The 23,479-nt window shown below is 41.3% G+C and overlaps 1 protein-coding gene across 6 annotated transcripts in view; it reads left to right on the top strand.

The window, feature by feature from the left end:
* Nucleotides 1–8,425: 8,425 nt before the first annotated feature.
* LOC124139819 (putative oxidoreductase GLYR1) overlaps nt 8,426–23,479 on the top strand; it is a 107,023-nt gene continuing 91,969 nt past the window's right edge. For 4 of the 6 annotated variants that reach the window (XM_046507170.2, XM_046507169.2, XM_046507168.2 and 1 more), the window contains exons 1-5: nt 8,441–8,484; nt 8,580–8,616; nt 10,915–10,997; nt 14,855–14,990; nt 15,634–15,762. In XM_046507170.2, coding sequence (XP_046363126.1) covers nt 8,450–8,484; nt 8,580–8,616; nt 10,915–10,997; nt 14,855–14,990; nt 15,634–15,762 — 420 coding nt within the window. In that variant the 5' untranslated portion in view covers nt 8,441–8,449. Of the gene's footprint in view, nt 8,485–8,579; nt 8,617–10,914; nt 10,998–14,854; nt 14,991–15,633; nt 15,763–23,479 lie in introns of all 6 variants that reach the window. The other 2 variants (XM_046507166.2, XM_046507171.2) reach the window with 2 other exon arrangements.

Genomic DNA, 23,479 nt, shown 5'->3' with positions numbered 1-23,479 from the left:
ATCATGGTCCAGTGATTGAGCTTGCAGTGCATATATCATGGTCCAGTGATTGAGCTTGCAGTGCATATATCATGGTCCAGTCATCGAGCTTGCAGTGCATATATCATGGTCCAGTGATTGAGCTTGCAGTGCATGTATCATTTCCTAGTGATTGAGCTTGCAGTGCATATATCATGGTCCAGTGATTGAGATTGAAGTGCATGTATCATGGTCTAGTGATTGAGCTTGCAGTGCATATATCATGGTCCAGTGATTGAGCTTGAAGTGCATGTGAACTGGTCCAGTGATTGAGCTTGAAGTGCGTGTGTACTGGTCCAGTGATTGAGCTTGAAGTGCATTTGTACTGGTCCAGTGATTGAGCTTGAAGTGCATGTGGACTGGTCCAGTGATTGAGCTTGAAGTGCATGTACCATGGTCCAGTGATTGAGCTTGAAGTGCGTGTGTACTAGTCCAGTGATTGAGCTTGAAGTGCATGTGTACTGGTCCGGTGATTGACCTTGAAGTGCGTGTGTACTGGTCAAGTGATTGAGCTTGAAGTGCATGTGGACTGGTCCAGTGATTGAGCTTGAAGTGCATGTACCATGGTCCAGTGATTGAGCTTGAAGTGCGTGTGTACTAGTCCAGTCATTGAGCTTGAAGTGCGTGTGTACTGGTCCAGTCATTGAGCTTGAAGTGCATGTGTACTGGTCCAGTGATTGAGCTTGCAGTGCATATATCATGGTCCAGTCATTGAGCTTGAAGTGCATGTGTACTGGTCCAGTGATTGAGCTTGAAGTGCATGTGTACTGGTCCAGTCATTGAGTTTGAAGTGCGTGTGTACTGGTCCAGTCATTGAGCATGGTCCAGTGAATGTTCTTCCAGTGCGTGTATCATGACCCAGTGGTGGAGCTTGCAGTGTGTGTACCATGGTCCGGTGAATGCTCTTCCATTGCGTGTATCATGACCCAGTGGTGGAGCTTGCAGTGTGTGTACCATGGTCCGGTGAATGCTCTTCCAGTGCGTGTATCGTGACCCAGTGGTGGAGCTTGCAGTGCATGTACCATGGTCCAATGATTGAGCTTGCAGTGCATGTATCATGGTCCAGTGAATGCTCTTCCAGTGTATGTATCATGACCCAGTGGTGGAGCTTGCAGTGTGTGTACCATGGTCCAGTGAATGCTCTTCCATTGCATGTATCATGACCCAGTGGTGGAGCTTGCAGTGTGTGTACCATGGTCCAGTGAATGCTCTTCCAGTGCGTGTATCATGACCCAGTGGTGGAGCTTGCAGTGCATGTACCATGGTCCAATGATTGAGCTTGCAGTGCATGTATCATGGTCCAGTGAATGCTCTTCCAGTGCATGTATCATGACCCAGTGGTGGAGCTTGCAGTGTGTGTACCATGGTCCAGTGAATGCTCTTCCAGTGCGTGTATCATGACCCAGTGGTGCAGCTTGCAGTGTGTGTACCATGGTCCAGTGAATGCTCTTCCAGTTCGTGTATCATGACCCAGTGGTGGAGCTTGCAGTGTGTGTACCATGGTCCAATGATTGAGCTTGCAGTGCATGTATCATGGTCCAGTGAATGCTCTTCCAGTGCGTGTATCCTGGTCCGGTGATGGAGCTTGCAGTTTGTTTACCATGGTCCAATGATGGAGCTTGCAGTGCATGTATCATGGTCCAGTGAATGCTCTTCCAGTGCGTGTATCATGGTCCGGTGATGGAGCTTGCAGTTTGTTTACCATGGTCCAATGATGGAGCTTGCAGTGCATGTATCATGGTCCAATGAATGCTCTTCCAGTGCGTGTATCATGGTCCGGTGATGGAGCTTGCAGTGTGTGTATCATGGTCCAATGATGGAGCTTGCAGTGCATGTATCATGGTCCAGTGAATGCTCTTCCAGTGCGTGTATCATGACCCAGTGATGGGGCGTTCAGTGCGTGTATTATGATCGAGTGGTACGTCTTTCATTGCGTGTATAAAGGCCGGCCTCTGTCCTGAATTATGATAGGCCGGGCAACTGTGCTTCTGCAATGCAGCCGTCGATATGGTCACATGCATAATAAGTGGCTGTCTCCGATGACTTTTATTGAATTATAGACGGATTAATTACGGGTTTTCTTTTTACAAAATGCAATGTGTAAGCTCTGGACAGTCTTTCCTTTCTATGAAGGGTTCATGATTGGATTTCTGATCCTTTTTCAATCCAAACCTTTAGCATTGTACTTTGGCCGAACTTTGGCTCCAAGTAGATGCATCACAATCTCTTCATAAACGTGAACTAAGGCAACCAGTCTGTCGGGGATGGGGTTGATTGCAAACCGACAAATAAGTACTTAGAAAGGTGAGGTAAATGGAGTTTAACGTCGCGTTCAAGATTTTGGCACTTATAAAGCACGTGTGCGTACGTGCGTGCGTGCGTGCGTGTGTGTGTGTACTGACTCCAAGCTGACCAGTACTTGTTTTATCCCTGTAATGCCGAGCACCGGGTAGGGTAACAACAAATACAATGTACCATCTTTAGCAATCTTTTGGTATCACACGGGCAGGGGTCGAACAACCGACGTTCCGCTCTCCGGGCGACACTCTATCCGCTAGACTACTGATGCGGACGGTGTGAGAAAGAAAGCCCTTAGAAGAAGAAGAATGTAAAAGAAATGAAATTATGCTGTGGCGAGGAGCTTGTTTATATACCCATAGTCTATGTTTTAGAAAATGTACAAAATTATGGGTTTCCTGATCTTAAATGGAGAGATCACCAGTTACACTCTCCTACCTAGCGTTCCTTTCGGCCAGCATAGTACTACCTCTGCCACGGGCCAGCGCCATGTGACGATTCGTCATATCTTACATAGTCCATTCAAGATATTGCATATGTTTTTTATCAGTTTCATTTTTGACAAGTCTACACATCCAGATAAACATATGTCATAGAATGGGTAACTTTCATTGAGAAATTATCGTAAAACGTGAAAACTATTTCCATTTGCGTATTTATCCTTTGCTTATCCATGCCTCCACGAACTGTCATCGAAGCCCTTCGGAGAGCTAGCGATACGGTCACTTTGATGTATAAAGACACCTCACAGTAGCATATCGATATAATTCAGCAAAACAATATGTAAAGCACCCCCAAATACTTGCATTGGGCTAATCTGTTATGATTTCGGAATCAGCGCGAGTAGAAAATACTTACAAGAGAAAAGTCCGTTCACGTGATATGCGAATTAGCCTGTGGCAGTGGCGTTATGCTAAGTCACCACTGCGCCGGAGTGTGCACCACTTACTCTGTTGTTGAAACGACGTCACCTAAAATCACCATGACGTCATGAACAATGGGCCTCTTTTCAAACAATGAAAGCAATTGGAACGTTATTCTAATGATCAGTGAAAGGAATTCACTTATTACCCGTTGGGGGTAGAAATAACCGAGTTAAAAATAAATGTGCACTAGTGCAAATATCACTTCACGCGCGCCAGTGTATTGTTGGCGTAATTCGAATCTTATTGCGATTTAAGGTCGGAATGACGTCACAATATAAATTACGTCGTAGCTGAAGATTGTTGACGTCATTCGACAATTTAGGGGAGCTCAAGAGGAATAAGAAATAATAGAAATTGTTATCGTTTAAGAATCCATGTTTTACACTCGCTCCCGCTCGGTAAATTCAAGAATTCTAACACTCGATCAGGAAAATCATCGCACACGTGCTCGTTTAATGATCTCCATCAATATCCATGCCCTTGTGTAATATGAATAGCACACTGCCCGCACTGCGGTATTACGACTAAAGGGAAATAACTCTTACAGACTGAGTAGTTCACGGCTCCGACTTATTCTCATGGTGCCTGTGAATGATACTTGAATTTATTAAAGTACAAAAATGTTCTATGAATGCAAACAAGCAGCAATTTAGTCGAAGAACTGTTAGTTTTGTTTGTTTGATTCAGTTATATGTGTTAACAAGTTAACCTAATTAGTATGCTTCAAGAAAGTGATCCATGTCATACATCACGTGGCTCCATCGTGTTTATTTAATGGATATATTAGCTTTATTGTGCATGTTTTTAACGGATATATATTAAGTTCTCGTCACGTAATGGCTGAAATCTCGACGATACTAAACATTCGTTCGCTCACAACGTGAGTTAACCAGTATTAAAAAAGGATAACTTAGGTCAATACCCGAAATAATGCGCCCTTAGATATTGCATTTTATGCATTTTATTTCGGCTTATACTTGATTCATACTAGTAAACTCAGGTTAAATCTAGTCAATTCTGTTTGCCAGATATATGGTAATCTCATTTGACTCAGGTCATTCAAAGTTTGATATTCATTTAAATGTTTTTATTCATGATTGAATCAATACATGAAACTAAATCGCTTTAACGAAAACGTCACTTTCAATCTGCTAACTCGAGTAATGCATCCACCGAAATATGACGTTCAGCAACTTAGGTCAACCGAAGTATGATGAAATGAGTTAAGATGTACTCACAAAACACAGTTTCATCTTGGTCGTCCAGGCTTTTGACATCGTACGGCAGAACTTACATTGCAAAGTCAAGATGTTCCGGGTGCTTCGTTCGTGTCAGCATTTATTAGCAGGTGGCTGTGGAACGAAAGCAACTTCGGAAGAGCGTATGTAACGAGAGTCAAGCAGCCGGTAGCCAGGAGCAGACCATGCCATTATTGAGCTTGTTATAAGTATTAACTTATTCGGATAGATGTTTAACATATATCCAACAAAATGTGTTGATGGTGAACATAATACCCAAGTCACGAAGTCACCTGACCGAGGAAGCAGTTAACACGTAAGGGGCCAGAAAGCAATATGGAGTTGGGGTGCGCACCCACTGCACCCCCACCTAGAACCACCTGTGGTAAATATCGTCTATACTCCCGTCTGTGGTTGGAATTATTTATATAAAGCTGGGAAGTATGCTTCTGTCAAAAGATTTCGAAAAATGACACAATTATTAGACTTTAATACGGCAGTTAGTACAGACGTATTGAAGGTAATGTGCTGAACCTGTATTATTCACTGTTTATCGTAGTTGATTTCCTTCTTTATTGGCCTTTTTGCAGCATGCCAGATAGCGGGGGAAAGAGTTAGCCGAGATATGTCTCGATCAAGGGGGGTAATCCATTCACAAGTAATATGCATCATTTTTGTGTGAAATAATTGTTTCTAGCGTTCAGCTTTAAACAGATTGTTTTAATCATTAAAGCACAAATGTTGTTAAAACAATTTCTATTTACATACAGTATTTTAGACGTTGATCAAGAATAGTTTGTTATAAATTACAAATATGTATTACGTTTAAGATTAATTACCCTGATTTCTTTTGATAATATTATTGTTAAGTTCTAGCCTTGATATTTTTAAGGATTACTACATATGCTATTAGCATGTGCCATAGGTATCTGTAGCTCACCTAATTACATATTGATTTTTGGGCCGTGAGAACGGCTACACTTAATTGTTGTACAAAAATTAAAGCTAGAAGATGAAGTGGTGTGATGTCATATTGCTGATAAAAACTAAATCAGTAATCACCCTATAATTCAACAGTGGGAGATTGTTTGTAGAAGCCCCTGATGTGTTGAAGGTCACCAGTTTGGAAAGGAGATAATCCTAATGTTCATATGGGATATGTCGATTAATGAACCGTTTGATACAAAAGCAGAAAATGTTATTGTACAAATCAAACTATCAATTTTGACTTTTCATAACGACAACATAAATGTTCATTACATTCATATGAAGTACAGTATTTGAATTATTATAATCGATCTAATTTAAACGTTTATATTGTATTGTAATTGCTAATGCTAATGTATGTGATTTCTTACCTCTATTTTGTTTATGAAGAAGACACTTGAACCGGTGTTACATCTGCTCGTAGCGTGTGCCACAGGAACCCTTAGCTCATGTAACACAACATGTTTTGTGTGTGATGACGTTTGTTTTATAAGGATCAGTTAGTATTATTATAGGCTATGATTTGTTTTTGTTTTTGTATAACTATAACATTGCATAAGTTATTTTCACACGTGCAATAGTTAGTGTCGACAAGAAAAAGAACGAGTGACATGTTAAAAAGAATTGCGTTTGCGTCCTTCCTAACTTATCACAGATAGACGAGGGTCGGGGTTTGGAATGAATAGTAATTAACGACAGGGAATTGTGGGTAGTTAAAGACACTGCTCATTGGGAGTTTCGGGTTCGTTTATTTTGTTGTGCCTTGGGTCAATAGGTTGGCTTGCAGCTTCCAAGAGAGTTTATGAGCGAGACAAAATAGAGCGGAAAGAGCTGGGAAGGGAGATAATCCTTATGAGTTGATACGCACAATCCGTTTGTAACAAACAGGGTTATAATATTTAAGCTTCAAGTATATATTTTAATTTTCCATAATAATAACATTAAAATAAAAATTACATTGTAAGGATTTGTTGTGGAAATACTTACTTGAATGATTTTAACTTTCATATTTTGAGCGTGTATTGTAATAAATAGTGTTTAGGTATGAACATTCTTATTTTTCTAGTATGATGAAATTCACCCGTTTACAAGTACTACATATGCTATTAGCATGTGCCAAAGGTATCTGTAGCTCACCTTTTTACAGATTGATTTTTGGGCCGTGAGAACGGCTACACGGTTAATTAAGATAAGAAGTCATTGGATGTGGACGAGATATATGCATATATGGTACTCCTGAACGTTTAAATGCGTTATGTAACTCTCAAAATAAGCGTGATGTTCTGAGGCAAATAATACCTTTAAAGCGTTCTACTGAAACTTATGTTGGTCATGCACCGCTTTTCCACAAAGAAGTAGGTCTATTACAAGTGTATGATGCAGTGTGTTCCCTCACAGGTTTGCTCATATGCAAATAGACATGGTAGTTCGAATACGATCTATCTTTCACTGTAGCTTGCCATTTTTTGCGTTTCCGTTTATTTGTCAACATCTTTCTCGACACTCGATTTATCCAGCTCACGTGACCATAGTGCACTCTCTTAAAACACCAAAGAGCGCGTTCGCAACACACCCATGTGCATCCTCTACATCCATGTGTTGACATCAAAATGTGTATGAACACTGCTTTTTTGCATGACACGTAAATGTGTTTTATTTGTTGTTTAACACAGCACTCAGCAATATTCCAGCTATATGCAGTTAATGGAAGACCTCGGGCTTCTGCAAATGATAATGCCCTGAAAAATAGCGTTACCCTTTTATCAACCAAGTCAGCGAGCCTGACCACGCGACCCCCATAGTCGCCCCTTACGACAAGCATCTATAGTCGCCTTTTACGGACATGCATGTAGGACATGCGCGAAGGACATGCATGTTTCGCGCTTCTTTTGGTCTATACTGCACACGTGTACCCTGGTAGAACTTTCTAGATGGACTATGCACGTTGTACAAAGTGTTGTGTGAACACTTCGAATCAAAATTTCTTGAAATGCCAATTTGCCGGAAACAACCTCTTCCCCCTCGCTGCGAAAGTTACCTCCCTTTGGCCATAGTGCAGACTCTCTGAGACAACAATCACTATCTACAAGCAACACATGATCGATAGCCCGCAGCTAAACGCCTTTTCAAACATATACAATCTTTGCAAAATTACTTATGTAGATATTATATGACAGCCTTGACTTTGTAATATCAGACCCACGGAATCGTTTTGTCACTGAAGCTATTCAGTGTAGGAATAGACAAAGATCGATTAGACGATGATTGGAATGTATCTATGGAAATATCATGCATGCATTCATACAATTTACTACAGTGGCGCTATTTTGTTCTGGGTAGTACGGGTAAAAATCAGGAGCACCGTGTCTCGCAGTTATGTCCCCTTACTTATCAGCAGGAGCTTCTCGCACAGCAACATTATTTAGTATTCCTATTAGTTACCGCTGATAATAGCAGTACATAATGTTGATATTTGTATCTTACATTACAAAGTTGTTGACGGGATAATTGATAAGTATTCATCATTAATGTATAAAATGGTGTCTTAAATTTTTTTTAAAGGTGATAAAACCCCACCCGCTTCATAGGTTTTCACGTCTCCATTCTCTCACCTCTCAAATTTTGCTGACCCAACCCCCAACTGTAGCCCCCCCCCCCCCCCCCGCCCATGTAGCATTTCCACTGACTCCCCTCCTCACAACATCATAACACACACTGCATCCACATCAAGCCTTGGGTGGAAATTGGGTTTAAAATAATCTTTTCCGCTTTTAAGTACATTGCCTTAAAAAACCGTTTATACAGAATAATGTAGATATTGATTGATTTTATTATATCTGTGACGCTTTGATTAAATACAGCAACTCTGTGAGCCAAGGGTCTCTCATTGTTTGCTTGTTCATGTCAATGTGACCCGATCCGAAAGTCCCGACGCCAACTTTTGTCCCATCATGCAATACTGCCCATGTGAAACTGGACAAGATGGCGGCCAAGTTTAAAGTTGGAGATCTTGTGTGGTAAGTTTTCGCGAATTTTACAAATACGATATGAGAATCGCTTGTCATTTTATTTGCATATCAGAATATTTATGTTTCCCCTGATTTCGTTTCAGGGCAAAGATGAAGGGGTTCCCGGCCTGGCCAGGAAGGGTGAGTTTACAGCCATACCGGCAGCGGTTTGGGCTTTGCTGGCAAACGCATTGTGTGTCAAACACCTTTCACCGGAATACGCATATTTACACTCTGATCATCGAGTAGACTCATTTTTTCTTGTTGTATATGGTAATAGGGGTCTTTTTTCATTATCGCATAAGCAACATAATGTATATTTACATCTAGAAACAGCAAAAACGACACGAAAATATTTTGTCTTACACAGTTATCTCCCCTTAACCGACACACCAAGCACCTGCCAACAACCTGATGTCAAATGGGTTTCACTGTTATATTTTGATCTTTTTTCTCTTTGTATCTTGGTATTTTGATACAGTCAGTTCATATTAAGTTTGAATTATCTTTTCAGTTATTTTGAGAATAGTTTTCATTCATGTCTAGTTTACAATAATATATACGTTCTTACTATCTTTAATACTCTCAATATCACTGGTGTGTATATATAAAATATTTGTCATACAAAGACAGTCTACCTAAACTCAGCTTCTATTAGTACCTACTGTCCATGGTTTTTACCTAATGTAGGATGATGCGATTTTTTTGTTTTTTTGTTTTGAAATTACATATATGTATTTAAGACGTAGGCAATTCTATTTTACAAATGTGTGTGATTCTTCAAATTGAACTTAGTTTGGGGTTTTCTGCAGTTAGAGATTAGAGGTTATGGGGTAGCCTTGTGGTTGAAATGGTGGCAGACCCATCCTCTGTTATGATGTTTCTGGAATATGCTAAAAGTTTCATAAGTCCCAACTCTGACACTCATTACAAACTGACACTAATGTTAGTGTAGAAACCTCAATTGTCCCAAGATGAAAAGTTCTGACCAATAAAACATATGTGCAAATATGAAGACGGCCAATAAAGTAATATCCTGTATGTTAGAATCTACATTCTTGTTTCCTCTACACATAAACATAAATTTCCCACAGGAGTTATTACAATCAAGAGACTTGATGGAGAATTGTTCGGTAACAGACTGATCCTAGAAATCATTCAAAGAACTTAATTGTTGAAATTAACTGTACTCAGCTGCAACAGAACAGTAACTGAGCATCTCTGTATCTATGATCATTGAAGCTAAAAAATAACTGGAAATAACTGTTTATAATGCTGAGCACCAGTAAGTTTCTGGGGAGGAAGATGGCCATGGACCTCAGTCACATGTATCCACAGGTCCTTGAAGCATGTTAAGACAATTTATCAATTGTTCTTGTGTTTCAACCCTGACACATTTCTGAAAATAGGAGGATGAAGTTTTGTAGGTAATACATTACAGAGCCTGTTTTGAAATCATTTAGAAGAATTGTAAAATGGTAAACTATGAACCAAATATATTTGTGTATCATGAATGTGTTGGTTTTGTAATGGCTTCAGTTGATCCCCTTTAAAGGTCTCTTCGGGTTCATTTCATTTGAAATTCTAAAGGGAAATTCCCAAAATCAGTTTGTCATATAGATCCTGAAACTGTAAATACATGTTGTTTTGACATCTACAGATAGGAAAATGTGCCCAAACAGGAGTGGTATCAAAAGTTGAATGAAATAAAACATTGGGAGCAAGTTTTTAAAATAGTTTTCATGACAGAGAATGAGTTTGAAATGTTCGATGGACACTTTATATTGATAATGTTTACCATAATTTATTCTCCTAGTTTCCTGCACCAGGTATAAAAGACATTCATGGATTTCAACCCTATTTTCAGTACCCTCTATAGTTACATATCTCATTAGTGGTTGAAAAAAGGCTGACAAGCTCGTACAAATGTGAGTGTTGCTGTGATTGCTGTATCCGACTGCTGTGCTAAGATGGATCATACAGTCTGTAGGCTGCTTGTGTAGAGTTCAGCATCTTAGTTCAGTGTAAGAAGTGGTCCTTCGCAGGGATACCCAGCTTCAACTGATTGGGTCCATTTAATGAGACTGGTCAGAGATATCCTTCTGTATGTTATGTTCTGAGACCAGTAACAGATTTGAAGTGCTAAGTGTTTGACACTGTCGTGAACATCTTGGAAAAATGTATTTTGTTATTGTTATTGTTTTACATTATTTGAAATTCAGCTAAAAAAAATGTCCTGCAGATGTCTTAATTTGTATCATTGTTTAAATAGTTCTTGCTTTATCAACTACTCTAGAATGTAGTGGGTTTCAGCAGATTGTACTGTAGCTACAGTGTTGTGATACTGATGTCAAACAAAAACTGTGCCTGTAATACAGCTGAAAAACAGATGCAGAAAGATTTTCCTGCACTAATCATGGTGTGTTTTGTGTTTTGCAGGTCATCCAACCCAAGGATGAGGTGAAGCGTCCATCCAACAAGAAGCCACATCATTTTGTCTTTTTCTTTGGGTCTGAGAACTAGTATGTATTAATTGTATTGCTTGCTCATAGCATTGATTTGGATTGCTGTCTTTGGTTATGTTGGTCAATCACCAAGCCTTGTCAGTGTAAAATAGAAAATAGTATGCCAGCATGATATATTTATGGTGATACATTCTTCGGGAGTTTTCTAAGTGTGTCTCCTATGCTTGTCATGTCACATGAGGCAGCTAAATGAACATGGTGGTTGAGCTTGGAGACTTGGTTCATTGTGTACACCCCAACAATGGGGGATGCTGCTCATTATATCAATCACTACATTGTCTGGTTCAGACTATTAACAGGCCACAATCATATACCTGGTAGTTGGAATATTGGTGAGTAAAGTGTAGAGAACAAACAACCTACTGGTGACAAATGACAGACTGATTCACACATGTGCATGATGCTTGGCTCACACTGACATTGCAGCCCCTCATCTTCAACATACGCTGTCATACTGTAGTGGCAAGCAATGCAGCAGTGTTATCACACATAGCACCATATACAGGTCAAGATGCAATACACATTTATGTCAAAACATGTGGAAACTTGAATATAAATATTTCAGAGCAGGTTTATGAAACATTGTGTATCTAACTGTTTGACTGGCCTTCTAGAAGTTGGTGAGTAAATAAGAAAACATACAATCAAGACAACTTATGGTTTATTGCATTTAGCAATGTGTAATATGATGTTTTGGTGTAAGATACGATATTGATAACAGTGTAAGAATCTACATCGAAATGTTGCTAAATGCAATAAACCAGAAGTTGTTGTCCATAGAGTTGTATGTTTTCTTATTGTCATGCATCATTAATATTTATAATTCAGGTACCTCCTCACTGTTAAGAAAACAAGCAAAACAATTTTAGCAAGTGTATCATCTTGTATTGACACAGTAAAAATGTGCAGTGCACACGTCTTGTGTCACCAAATCATATTATGTGCACAGCAGGGATATAGATGTTGAAAACTGAACATATATTAGTCCAAGTGTCAGCAACTATGTTGTGTGATGTGATCATGTGGATTGTCTTTTGACAGAGGACTGTTATGGGTTTGACTTGGGATTGATCCTAGCTGTGTGAGTGTGGCCAGATGACCAGATAAGTTGCATATCAATGATATCATGCACTGAGTCAAACAGCAAAAATCACCTATATTACCAAATTCATTTTGAGTTATGACTGTGTCAAATCCCAATAGGATAACAATGCTGTGCTTATGATTTAATAAATGTAGACTTTTGGCAGGTGTATATGTTTTTCCTGTCTGATCTATACCGGGGTTTCCTTGATGCAGAAAACCTGCATATTTGATGCAGAGTAAATATAAAATACCGTATTCGATGTAATAAGCGCTCAGGGCCCTATTAGAAATAGGGGGCTGTTATTAGAATATAATTTTGGTGAGAGAAAAAAACAGAGTTGAAAGATTGTAAATTTCGTCTGTGCGTTATATATATTCCAGAATAGATATATTTTCCAGAATTTAATTGGCCATTCATATTATAAACAAATGAATAAGTCTTGTGTACATTGATCAACCGGAAAGGGTGCTAATTGGGATTGTTCACTAGCCAATATATTTGCCTATATCGCCATGGACGCTTATTAGAGTGGGGTACTTATTACATCGAATAGGATACACAATATCAATATTTCCATTCTGACAGTTGTGATGGAGATCATTCAGTTTATCAAAATCAATAACTTAATTGCTCTGTGCTGTTGGACTTTTTAAATTTAAAACAGATATATCCCATGGCAATAAAATACAACCGATATAAGCCTCTTCTAATACGGGAAAACCCAGTGTCGAAAAGTAGAACAGCCTTACTGGCAAGCTCTTGAATTAAGTTTCAATATTTACCTGGTTGGGTGCCTTATTTTGCTGTCAGCCACTGACAAGAATCGGTTACAACACATCTTGGCAAGTCATCATGATATTGTCAGGAAAAAAAAGGTGACACTGGTACATACGTCGATTCAACGGCAGTATCAGATGAATCAAATACTGATACCAGTCACTGTGACTAAAATTGCTTTAGCACTTAACTATTCACTATCATATGCCACAGCCATAGTAACAGAGGCATTCTAAAGAATATTCATGTCTATGTCAGTCTGAATGGCTTCATCACATGGAATTCCTCCTTCTAGCCTACTAAGAAAATATACTTTCAAGTCTTTCACGACCAAAGATATGCAGCATAAAAATAAAAAAACACAAGTATCTCTTCCCGTTTAATTGTAATTTATTTTCCTAAGGCATAATTACATTGACAAAACCCAGTTCTGATTTTAAATGTTAAACTGAAGCATCATAACTTCCGTGTGCAAGACAACAGGCTTACTTACCACTGGACTCCCAGAATGAAATATTGATGTTTACAAGTCATTGGAATTCTTTACTGTTCTAGATTATGTTTTGTGGTTAAGAATAATGAAACAAGTAGAGGCGTTGTTTATGCTTTATTGCATTCTGTACCGAGCCTGGCGAGTCACATGACGAGTTATAATACATGTATATACATAGCAGTTTGACAAATTGGAGCCAATAGTTTAATTGGATTAACAACTGCATAGATTGTAGATAAATACCTTAAACATTATTTAAAAGCAGGATTAGTGAAACAACATAGTACTTTTTAGATTATAAATTAAATATATTTCAAAGTTTTGTTAAAAGACCCCCTACAAAAGACCACAGTTCGGGAGTCATAATGACCCTCAGCTTTTATAGGCTAGGGCAAATGCTGCTTTATTTAAGAAATAAAGGATGAGTGGGAGTTGTTTATTGTTCAATAAAACACTGCAGGGAGATTAAAGTTAAGTTTGGTACTTTCCGGATATTTTCACATTTTTTACATTGATTATCTGTACCTTATCTCCTCATACTGATTGTCAAATCTCTTCCACTTTTGGATGCGATCCTTCGGCATTGTGTTTATCTACATTGCACAGCTACATCTATGTGCAACAACTCCCTACCCTCTCAAAAAACATCGTCAAAGATACAACTTCCATCAAGTTGCGAGCACATATTCAAATCTCCATATATGACGTCATGATAGAACAATGTTTTATCGTGAAATAAATTATGCTTTGTTCTTCATTGTTCTTTTTAATTGAACGCGTAGCTATGTTATATTTACTGATCGAATGGCCTCTGCTGCAGTGAGTAATGGTACAATTATTAACAGTTTCACTATTAGGGTTATTATTAGGTTTACTATAGGGAGCTCATAGGACTGCTGGTGGCCGTGTATAGGGTATATCCTTTGATGGATAAGCTTCTTTACACGTCCGTCATTTATCATGTCTCAAGTCTCTATCCATAGCATAGTTGATAAATAGAGGAGTTATCACATGTGTCTTTGTTTGGGAATTATCAGCTGAGTCTTAATCAGCATGTGCCCAAACCTTTCCTATTTTGGGAAGAAAGAAACTCCAGTCTTAAGTTACATAAGTGAAGAGATACATGTATTTATTTGCAATGTGAAGCAAAACAAACTAGCTACTAACTTCTTTTGGGAATTTTATCTGTTGAGATGTAAGTTCCTTAGGAATATAAATAATATTAAAACATTAAGTTGAACAGTGTTGTATCATATTTCAAAGTTCAATAACTGTATGAAACAACACTGCAGGATCATTCTATGACATTTGATCATGTCCATCTTATTTATCAAATTTATTGTGTTTTGATTGGAACCAGGGTTTAAAAAAAGACAGTATTGGCACAACCAGGAACATCAGCAAGGTCAGCAGTAGTAGCCTACCTAGGCACCAGCCAAGAGCAACTTTCAGAACTGTTGTTAATCCCATGACAAACTATGACCAATGTGTTTGCAGTGCATGGATCCCAGAAGAAAGCATTCACCTGTATGCCGACAATCGCAACAAGTACAGCCTCACGTCCAGAATCCCCCGCGGCTTTAAGGAGGCCATTGAAGCTATAGAGGATGCGCTCAAAGCTCTGCCCGCCAGTGTAAGCTGATGTAGAATTGTCCCCACCATTGTGGCCTTGTTTCAGACGTCTTGTATTTTGACATTAACAGACAGTTTGAGGAATCTCCTTCTGGATAAACTTCACGCTCACACAGTATGATGAGAATTGCTTCATCAAATTTAGGTTAGGCCCTCATCTGTCAAAGACTTTATGGTTCTGAAAGTTACAGTGGTGTGCAGCTTATTTTGTCACAACCACTTGGTCCAATTTCTTTGCCTGATGTTGAGTATGTGACCATACTATTTTGCTTGAAGTTGTATACTTTAGTTTGGAAAATAGATTTTTATGACTGCTTATAACAAAAACCCAAAAAGTGATTATGTCCAACAAAAAGAATATTGTTTAACAGAGGAGTATGTGTTTTATGGAGTGAATTAACACTTTCTGTAATGTCAGAATAGAAGTTTGATCAAGATGATTAGATTGAGTTAACACTGAAGATTTTGATCCTTTTGTTGCTTCAATACTTGGGCTACGAAAATCCCAAACAGACATATTTGGCCTGAGCGAAGTATGTAGCTACAATGCTATGTATATTCCCCTGTTTGACAAGTGTTATGTTGGACTACATGTGCAGCCTAGCAAGCACTGATAGTCGGGAACAAGGTATGTCCTCTTTCAGGTGGCTGTAAAGACCTGTGAACTGCCATCTATAGATGAAGAGCTGGCTCAGATATTCCCTACAACCGGCACGAAGAAAGACGGAGCAGCTCACAGAGACTACTCCAGGGAACCTCTTGCTGGCAAGAAGGTAAGTGCACTTGTAGGGACTACTTGCAGCATCAGCTGTGTTGTCTATAGACAAACAACGCACAAGGCAGCTCACAGGTCTGCTAGTTGATAAGTAGGATCTAACTGAAGTGAACCATCAGGCTCAAGGCAGCTCACAAGTCTGCAAGTTGATAAGTAGTATCTAACTGAAGTGAATCATCAGGCTCAAGGCAGCTCACAAGTCTGCTAGTTGATAAGTAGGATCTAACTGAAGTGAATCATCAGGCTCAAGGCAGCTCACAGGTCTGCTGGTTGATAAGTAGGATCTAACTGAAGTGAATCATCAGGCTCAAGGCAGCTCACAGGTCTGCTAGCTGATAAGTAGGATCTAACTGAAGTGAATCATCAGGCTCAAGGCAGCTCACAGGTCTGCTGGTTGATAAGTAGGATCTAACTGAAGTGAATCATCAGGCTCAAGGCAGCTCACAGGTCTGCTAGCTGATAAGTAGGATCTAACTGAAGTGAATCATCAGGCTCAAGGCAGCTCACAGGTCTGCTGGTTGATAAGTAGGATCTAACTGAAGTGAATCATCAGGCTCAAGGCAGCTCACAGGTCTGCTAGCTGATAAGTAGGATCTAACTGAAGTGAATCATCAGGCTCAAGGCAGCTCACAAGTCTGCAAGTTGATAAGTAGGATCTAACTGAAGTGAATCATCAGGCTCAAGGCAGCTCACAAGTCTGCTAGTTGATAAGGTGTCCTCCCATTAGTTAGACGTCCCAATAGTTAGACAGCTTATAACAACACTTTAAACGGTTGAGTGCACACTAACCCTTATGCTTGTTACCTCAGACTTTAAAATGGAATAGTCTAGATAAGATCTGACAAACAAAGCAAAGCAGCTTTAAATAGATACTTTAATATTATACTTAACATTTAATGACACTTTACATTTGATAAATTATATACAGTTTGGTGAAATGATGGCATCACTGGGATGCTGGCTTCATCTACTTGAGTGACTTGCTCCTCTAGAACAGAACAGAACTTTATTACGCTCAGCCCGAGATCCTCGGCATAGGAGGTACAAACTGACAGCAAAATACACATTATAATTGCGGATTGTGGTTAGCCGGAAGATTTTACAATTTGCATTACATATTTACAGAATTTACTAAGGTTTTTTAATACAGATATCTCTTTACAAGTGAAAAGTCTTTGAAATTTAATCATATTAGGTCTTTTAGAATATGTAGGTGGGATATACAAAATTCTTTCTTTAGTAAAATATGGACATTTAAAAATATAGTGAAATTCATCTCCAATATCATCAATAAAAGGCAGTTTACATTTTCTTTCACAAATAGGTATCCCATTCCATCTTCCTTTTTCAATTGGTAAGTGGTGGCATGAAGTACGAAATAAAAGTAGAGGGATAGCTTTATTTAGGGGTAGGGACGTCAGATAATTTTCTAATTCAAATTGTGGTTTCAAGAGAGAATAGACTACACTTTCCTCGTGCAATGCCTGCATCTGTGTGGTTTCTTCTCGCGCTCTTTTACGAAGATTGCTGACAAAGTTCACTCTGGTTTCATCTTCAGGCGGATGGTTATGTTCCGACTGATTGCAAAGAAAGTCACCGACAGTCGTACATTTCCCATTGCACGTCTTGACGACACATCTCGAATGTGAGCAGGTTTGCCTCTCGCGGTTTCTGTTGTAAATATATCCATCTAATATCAACTGCTCACTTCCACGCCGAGAGATGATGTACTCTACTTTCCTTAAACCATCCATATCGATACTGATAATGATACGTACCCCAAGATCATTTTTATTTCTTTGATGAGTACGTAATCTAAACTCAACTCCTTCAACTGATCATACAGTAAGACAATTAAGCTACTCCATAGTTTACACAGTTAATCTCATGCCTATTGAACCTGTGCTGAGAGTAAGGTAATTTAGGTTAATTAAACGAAATTATAACATTTATACTCCCTAAACTGTGAGTCCCCTATCCCTACTCAGTACTTTAATCTAATTAGGACTGATCCATTACACCTGTAGGTATATTCCCTCTTTGCCTAAATAGAAATGTCTAACAATTGGGACGTCTAACTAATGGGACGTCTAACTAATGGGATATAACCGTTGATAAGTAGGATCTAACTGAAGTGAATCATCAGGCTCAAGGCAGCTCAATGCTTGTTGATAATTAGTATCTAGCTGAATTCAATTGCCTGACTCAAGGTAGATCATAAAACTGCTAGGTAAGAGGCTTAAGATATTACTGAGAATCTTCTCTACCTAGTAGTAATATTTGTTGAATATTGAGGATCAAGATATTTAAATGTTCAGTCAGTCAACTGAAGACTCAGTAAAATAAAGTATACTTTTAACCAGGTTCTGTTACAAGTCAAGATTGTGCATAAAAGACAATTGAAATAATTTGTATTAAAATTCAAAACCAAGGAAGCAGCAGAGTGGCTGAACTCTGTTTTCAGATTTTTATTAAGTTGGAGTGTATTTTGCTTGGAAATCTACCTTTTCATACGATGTACCTGCACAAAACTGCATTCAGTCTTATTTGTGACACATTCATTGATCTGATACTTAAATTTATTTTACCTTCTAAGCTCTTGCCTTCTGCGTGTTCTCCATGCATCGCATGAAAGAAGGGAAGTGATAAAAAGAGGAAAATCTGTTATTGGACCATTTGCATTTAGGTTGCAGACCTTCAGAGTATATTTGATTGGTATACTTCTGCTCAAGGGGCATGACTGGTTTTGATTACACTGGGTAGGTTTGTTGACATGTGAAAATTCTGAGCCACGTAGAGGGCATGGATCAACTTGTGAATGTTGGCAGCTATGTACGCATCCAATCCTCCCACATGATCTTGTGTGTAGATGTTACTGTACAAACATGTCAGTAGGCAGCAGGTAATATGTTCCCGCCACCCTTAACCACTAAACTGTGGTTACACATGGTGAATGGGGTGCTGAGTGTGTGACTTTGTCATATGCCTGCAGTCTCCATCACCTACGTCCCCGTTTTCCTGAGATGCTGGCTGACCCGCAGTGCTAGATCTACACTCCTTCCCTCAACTTCTCAACCTTCTCTCTATCGCTGCAGTAGCTACTCCTCTGTACATCTTCATTTTGTTGATCACCCAGGATTTCTTCAAAGCAATTTTACATCATTTTACTTCTTAATTTGTTTGTTGGGAGATACACCCTTGTATGTTGTAAATTTATTTTGCGTAATCTGAGTTAATATTTAAAAAGAAAAGTTTGTTATTGTCAGAACACTGACCATATTACCAGGAAACTGAATTATTTTTTTTTGCCGATTGAAAATTGTTTTTTTTGTCACACCAACCTGACATTTGAAAGTTACTGGTGAATGTTCATGTTTGAAAAACAAAAGATTAACATCAAGGGCCACATTCATAGCATATACCATGTTTTAGTCTGTTTTCAGTCGTACAACTGGGTATCTCTCGTACCCTCACGTCTAGTCGCACGTTTAAAAGGAAGCCAGAAGCTGGAATGTAAACATTAAACTTGTTTCCGTCCGGTTGCGCACACACCTCCCTATGACATGTCACAAATCTCTCAGCGCGCCTCTTAGCTGGACGCTCAAGAAAGGCTTTTGCGGTAGACTGCTAGTTTGTATTCTGCTAGTACTTATCACTTGTCTACAGTTGTTGTTCTAATAAAGTAATGATAATATGTCTTCCCTGTAGACTCCTAGAATGTAATCCTTGGTAATCCATTGTTTGTGTTCAACACGTGTTTCACTGTTTGACTTGATTATACACGTGGCAACATGTCGGGCATTGGTGCCTTGTATCAAAGAAAACTGTCTTAAGTAGACCCTCACAAGTTTTGTCCTTTCTGCATCATTAAGGACGGGTTTCAACGTGTTCGTGGGATAAACGTTGTAAAGAATGTGAGCACCTGTCTTCAATAAACTTTAACTTGTATCTTCGTGCATTGGCGAAGCGGACTGCTGACCAGGGCTACAAGCAGAGAAGGTCATCGGGTGGATCCTTGGACTTTGCACCCTCCACATCAGGCCCTGGGGGTGGCTAGTCAGCCACACCCATGGCATCAGTTGATAAATACCCGCCTCACAACTTCTTTTTTCTACAAGACACTTGACCGTTCACCTGCTGATGATACTACCCGCACGACTGATCTTCGTCAATCGGTTGATCGAGAGTGTCACTCAGCCTCCCCAGTTACGATGGGACCGGGTGCTGACGAGGACCATGAGGGAACTACGGTCCCCAGTCTGTCTGTATCTCGTCCTACGAACGATGATAGGGACGTCGTGCGGGACGACAGTGGACACAGAAGTCGTTCCCGTTCAAGTCGGTACGACAGGTCGAGTGCCTCGTCGAGAGACAGTACACGACACGAGGGCGTTCATCGCCTTTGTGGTCGTCGGGAGTCCGATTCGGACGATAACTACGATGGGGATCGTAGTACTTCTACAGTTAGAGATCGTAGCCCTCGTCCCCACGGGGACGTGCAACGTTCTCGTTTGGATTTTCTGGAAGTTCAGCGTCGTAGTGAAGATAATGACAGAATGACGCCCTCGTCTCACTTTCCTATCGACCCGGCTTTGATAGCCAAGATCACGGCGGCGGTCCCCGCCTCGACGGCGTCGACCAAGAAGGATTTGACTGCGTCGGGGCTCCATGGACCGTCAACCAGTACACCAGCTCCTTCATTCAGCCTCCACAATCGATGTCGACAATGGATTGTGACGACAGCCTCTCGGATGTCCTCGCCTAGTCCCGATATGTATCGGGCCAGATTACTACGGCACGTCGCCATGGTAACATCAACTGCACTAAACTACCTGATCGTCATGGCCGGACACTGTAACGGGCCCCGTGGTCATCGCAACAGTTGTTTGACGGTCGTACCAACGAAGTTCTGGACAAGAACTCCAGGGAAGCCGAGCGTGACATCATCATTTCGGCTTCATACAACCTGTACCGGTTTCGAACGCCCCACGACGACGTTACCGAACGAGAATGTACGTGCCTTCATGGTTGAAGATCAGTCAAGTAAATTCCGACCGCCGGCCCGGGACCTCTGCGCAACCTGTCTAGCCAGACTTACGAGCCTCTAGATCAGGTCGCGTTTGACTTATGGTCTCAGAAAATGGCTTTCCTTCTCTCGCTGGCTATTGCTATGGCAGCGAGAGTATCGGAAATACAGGCCATTGACATCGGTCGAATAACGTTCGATCAGCGTAACCATGGCAACGTCCAATCTCGGGGGAAAGAGCCAGCGGGGGAAGAAGTGAGGACCCTTCCCTCGCCGTCTCCCTGGTTGCAGTCTCCCCCGGTGACACTACCTTTAGATGTGCTACCGGTAGGGGGGAGACTTCATCACTAAGCGTGGGGCGGTCAGGTAGCCTAGTGGTTAAAGCGTTCGCTCGTCACGCCGAAGACCCCGGTTCGATTCCCGACATGGGTACAATGTGTGAAGCCCATTTCTGGTGTCCCCCGCCGTGATATTGCTGGAATATTGCTAAAAGCGGCGATAAACCATACTCACTCACTCACTCATCACTAAGCGCACAAGTGGGCTTTCCTCAACGACCCTTACGTCAGAACATTTTGACAACAGGCTACGCCCAACGCCTGAGATCGACGCCACCACTGCCATCATCCCCGATATTCCACACTCAACCAACGGATCGGCTGACGGAGGCCATCGATTCGTTGGTGGAAAAGGCGGCCGTACTTCGCCTAGGGACATCGACACCATCGCCGGGGTACTACACGTCCATCTTTCTAGTATCCAAGAAAAACTCCACAAAGATGCGGCTTATTTTCTATCTCAAAAAGTTCAACGCAACATACCTCCAACAACCCGACACATTCACCATGATATCCCTCAGCTCTCTGCGTCGGATATTATTACCGAACGACTTCCTCATCTCGATAGACCTTCAGGACACGTATCTCCATGTACCAATAGCTTCCGAGTTCCAGAAGTACCTCCGATTTGAATACCAAGGTATTCAATATCAGTGGGCGGCCGTCCCGTTTGGACTTTCTACGGCCCCGTGCATTTTCACACGGATCATGAAGACGGTCGTAGAATGGCTCCATCGGCAGGCGATCAGTGTCGCCTTCTACCTAGACGACGGGCTCCAAGCTCACCAGTTCACAGAAGCCCTTCAAGGAGAGTTAGGGACCACCCTGAGTCTACTACGGTACCTCGGGCGGATTGTCAACCTTCAAAAGTCGGACTTGGTACCAACTCGGGATCTACAGTACATCGGGATACGCTTCCAGACGGGAGTCAATCTGGTCAAGGTACCACAAGACCGTTGGGACAAGATTGTCAGCAATGTTCCAAGACTTCTACATGCCCCGGCGTCGGTGCACACGTGGCAGGAAGTCCTTGGTCTGTTGACATCGGCCCAAGACCTGACTCGCTGATGTCGTCTCAACTTCGTCTGCTGCAGAGATTGCTGGAGTTTCCCAACCTCCTGGTTCCACTTTCGGCGCAGCTACGTTGTCATCTGGAGTGGTGGCTCCAGCCTTCGAACGTTTACGAAGACGTCTTTATTGAGCGAGCCTCCGTTCATACTACCCCTATTTGTAGACGCGTCATTGGATGGCTGGGGAGCTCAATTCGGGGACGACCACGCGGCTGGGCTGTGATCGATAGAAGAAAAGGTCCTCCACGTCAACTGCCTAGGGATGGAAGCAGTGATTCAGGCGGTCGAGTTCTGGAAACTTAGACTCCGTCGGAAACGGCTGATGATACAGTCGGACAACTCCACATCCCGGGGGCCAAGAATGTGATAGCCGACGCCCTGTCGAGACCATCGAGGCCATCGAGGCCGTCCCCACGGAGTGAATGATCCATCCGACAGTCTTTCACCTGCTGACAGATCGACTCTGGTTGCCCCAAGTAGATCTCTTCGCAACCCGTTACAACAACCGCCTCCCTTGATTCGAGTTGCCGGTTCCAGACCCACGGGCATGGGACCACGACGCACTAGCGATATCGTGGGAGGGTCTAGACGCTTACGCGTTTCCGCCAACAGTGCTTATACCATCGATACTGGAGACAGTTCGTCAAACGGACAACTTACGTCTGCTTTTGGTCAGGCCTCATTGGCTGACCAGAATGTGGTTCCCGGAACTTCTTCAGATCATCGATCCGCCACTGTTCCCGTTGCCAGATCGAGACGACCACCTTCTTCATCCTCACACCGACGACTTGCATCCGGGAATAAAGAACTTCCAGCTTCACGTCTGGGTTTGGTTAAGACCTCTTTAATGAAGAAAGGGTATTCGGCTAAAGGGGCAGCGCTTGTCTCGTTGGCACATCGAGTTACGTCTCGTAAGCTGTACGATGACAAGTGGACCACTTTCTCCATTTTCGCCAGGTCTCATGGCTTCAACCCGGCGGTAACAACCCCACCACAGGGGGCGGAGTTCCTAGTCTATCTCCGGTCATCTCACGTCGAAGACCCGGTTTCGATTCCCTACATGGGTACAATGTGTGAAGCCCATTTCTGGTGTCCCCCACCGTGATATTGCTGGAATATTGCTAAAAGTGTCGTAAACCATACTCACTCACTCACTCACTCCGGTCATTTCGGCCTCTGAAAGGGTCGACGATCTCAACTTATCTGGCAGCTTTGGCTTCAGTGGTGCCATCTCCTACGGGCGACAAGCTCACTAAAGTACTGGAGTTGCAGAAGATTCTA

The sequence above is a fragment of the Haliotis rufescens genome, unplaced genomic scaffold (assembly GCF_023055435.1).
Source record: "Haliotis rufescens isolate VD_foot unplaced genomic scaffold, xgHalRufe1.0.p SCAF_7, whole genome shotgun sequence".
Classification (NCBI taxonomy): Eukaryota; Metazoa; Mollusca; class Gastropoda; order Lepetellida; family Haliotidae; genus Haliotis; species Haliotis rufescens.
This window is presented reverse-complemented; position numbering and strand designations above follow the sequence as displayed.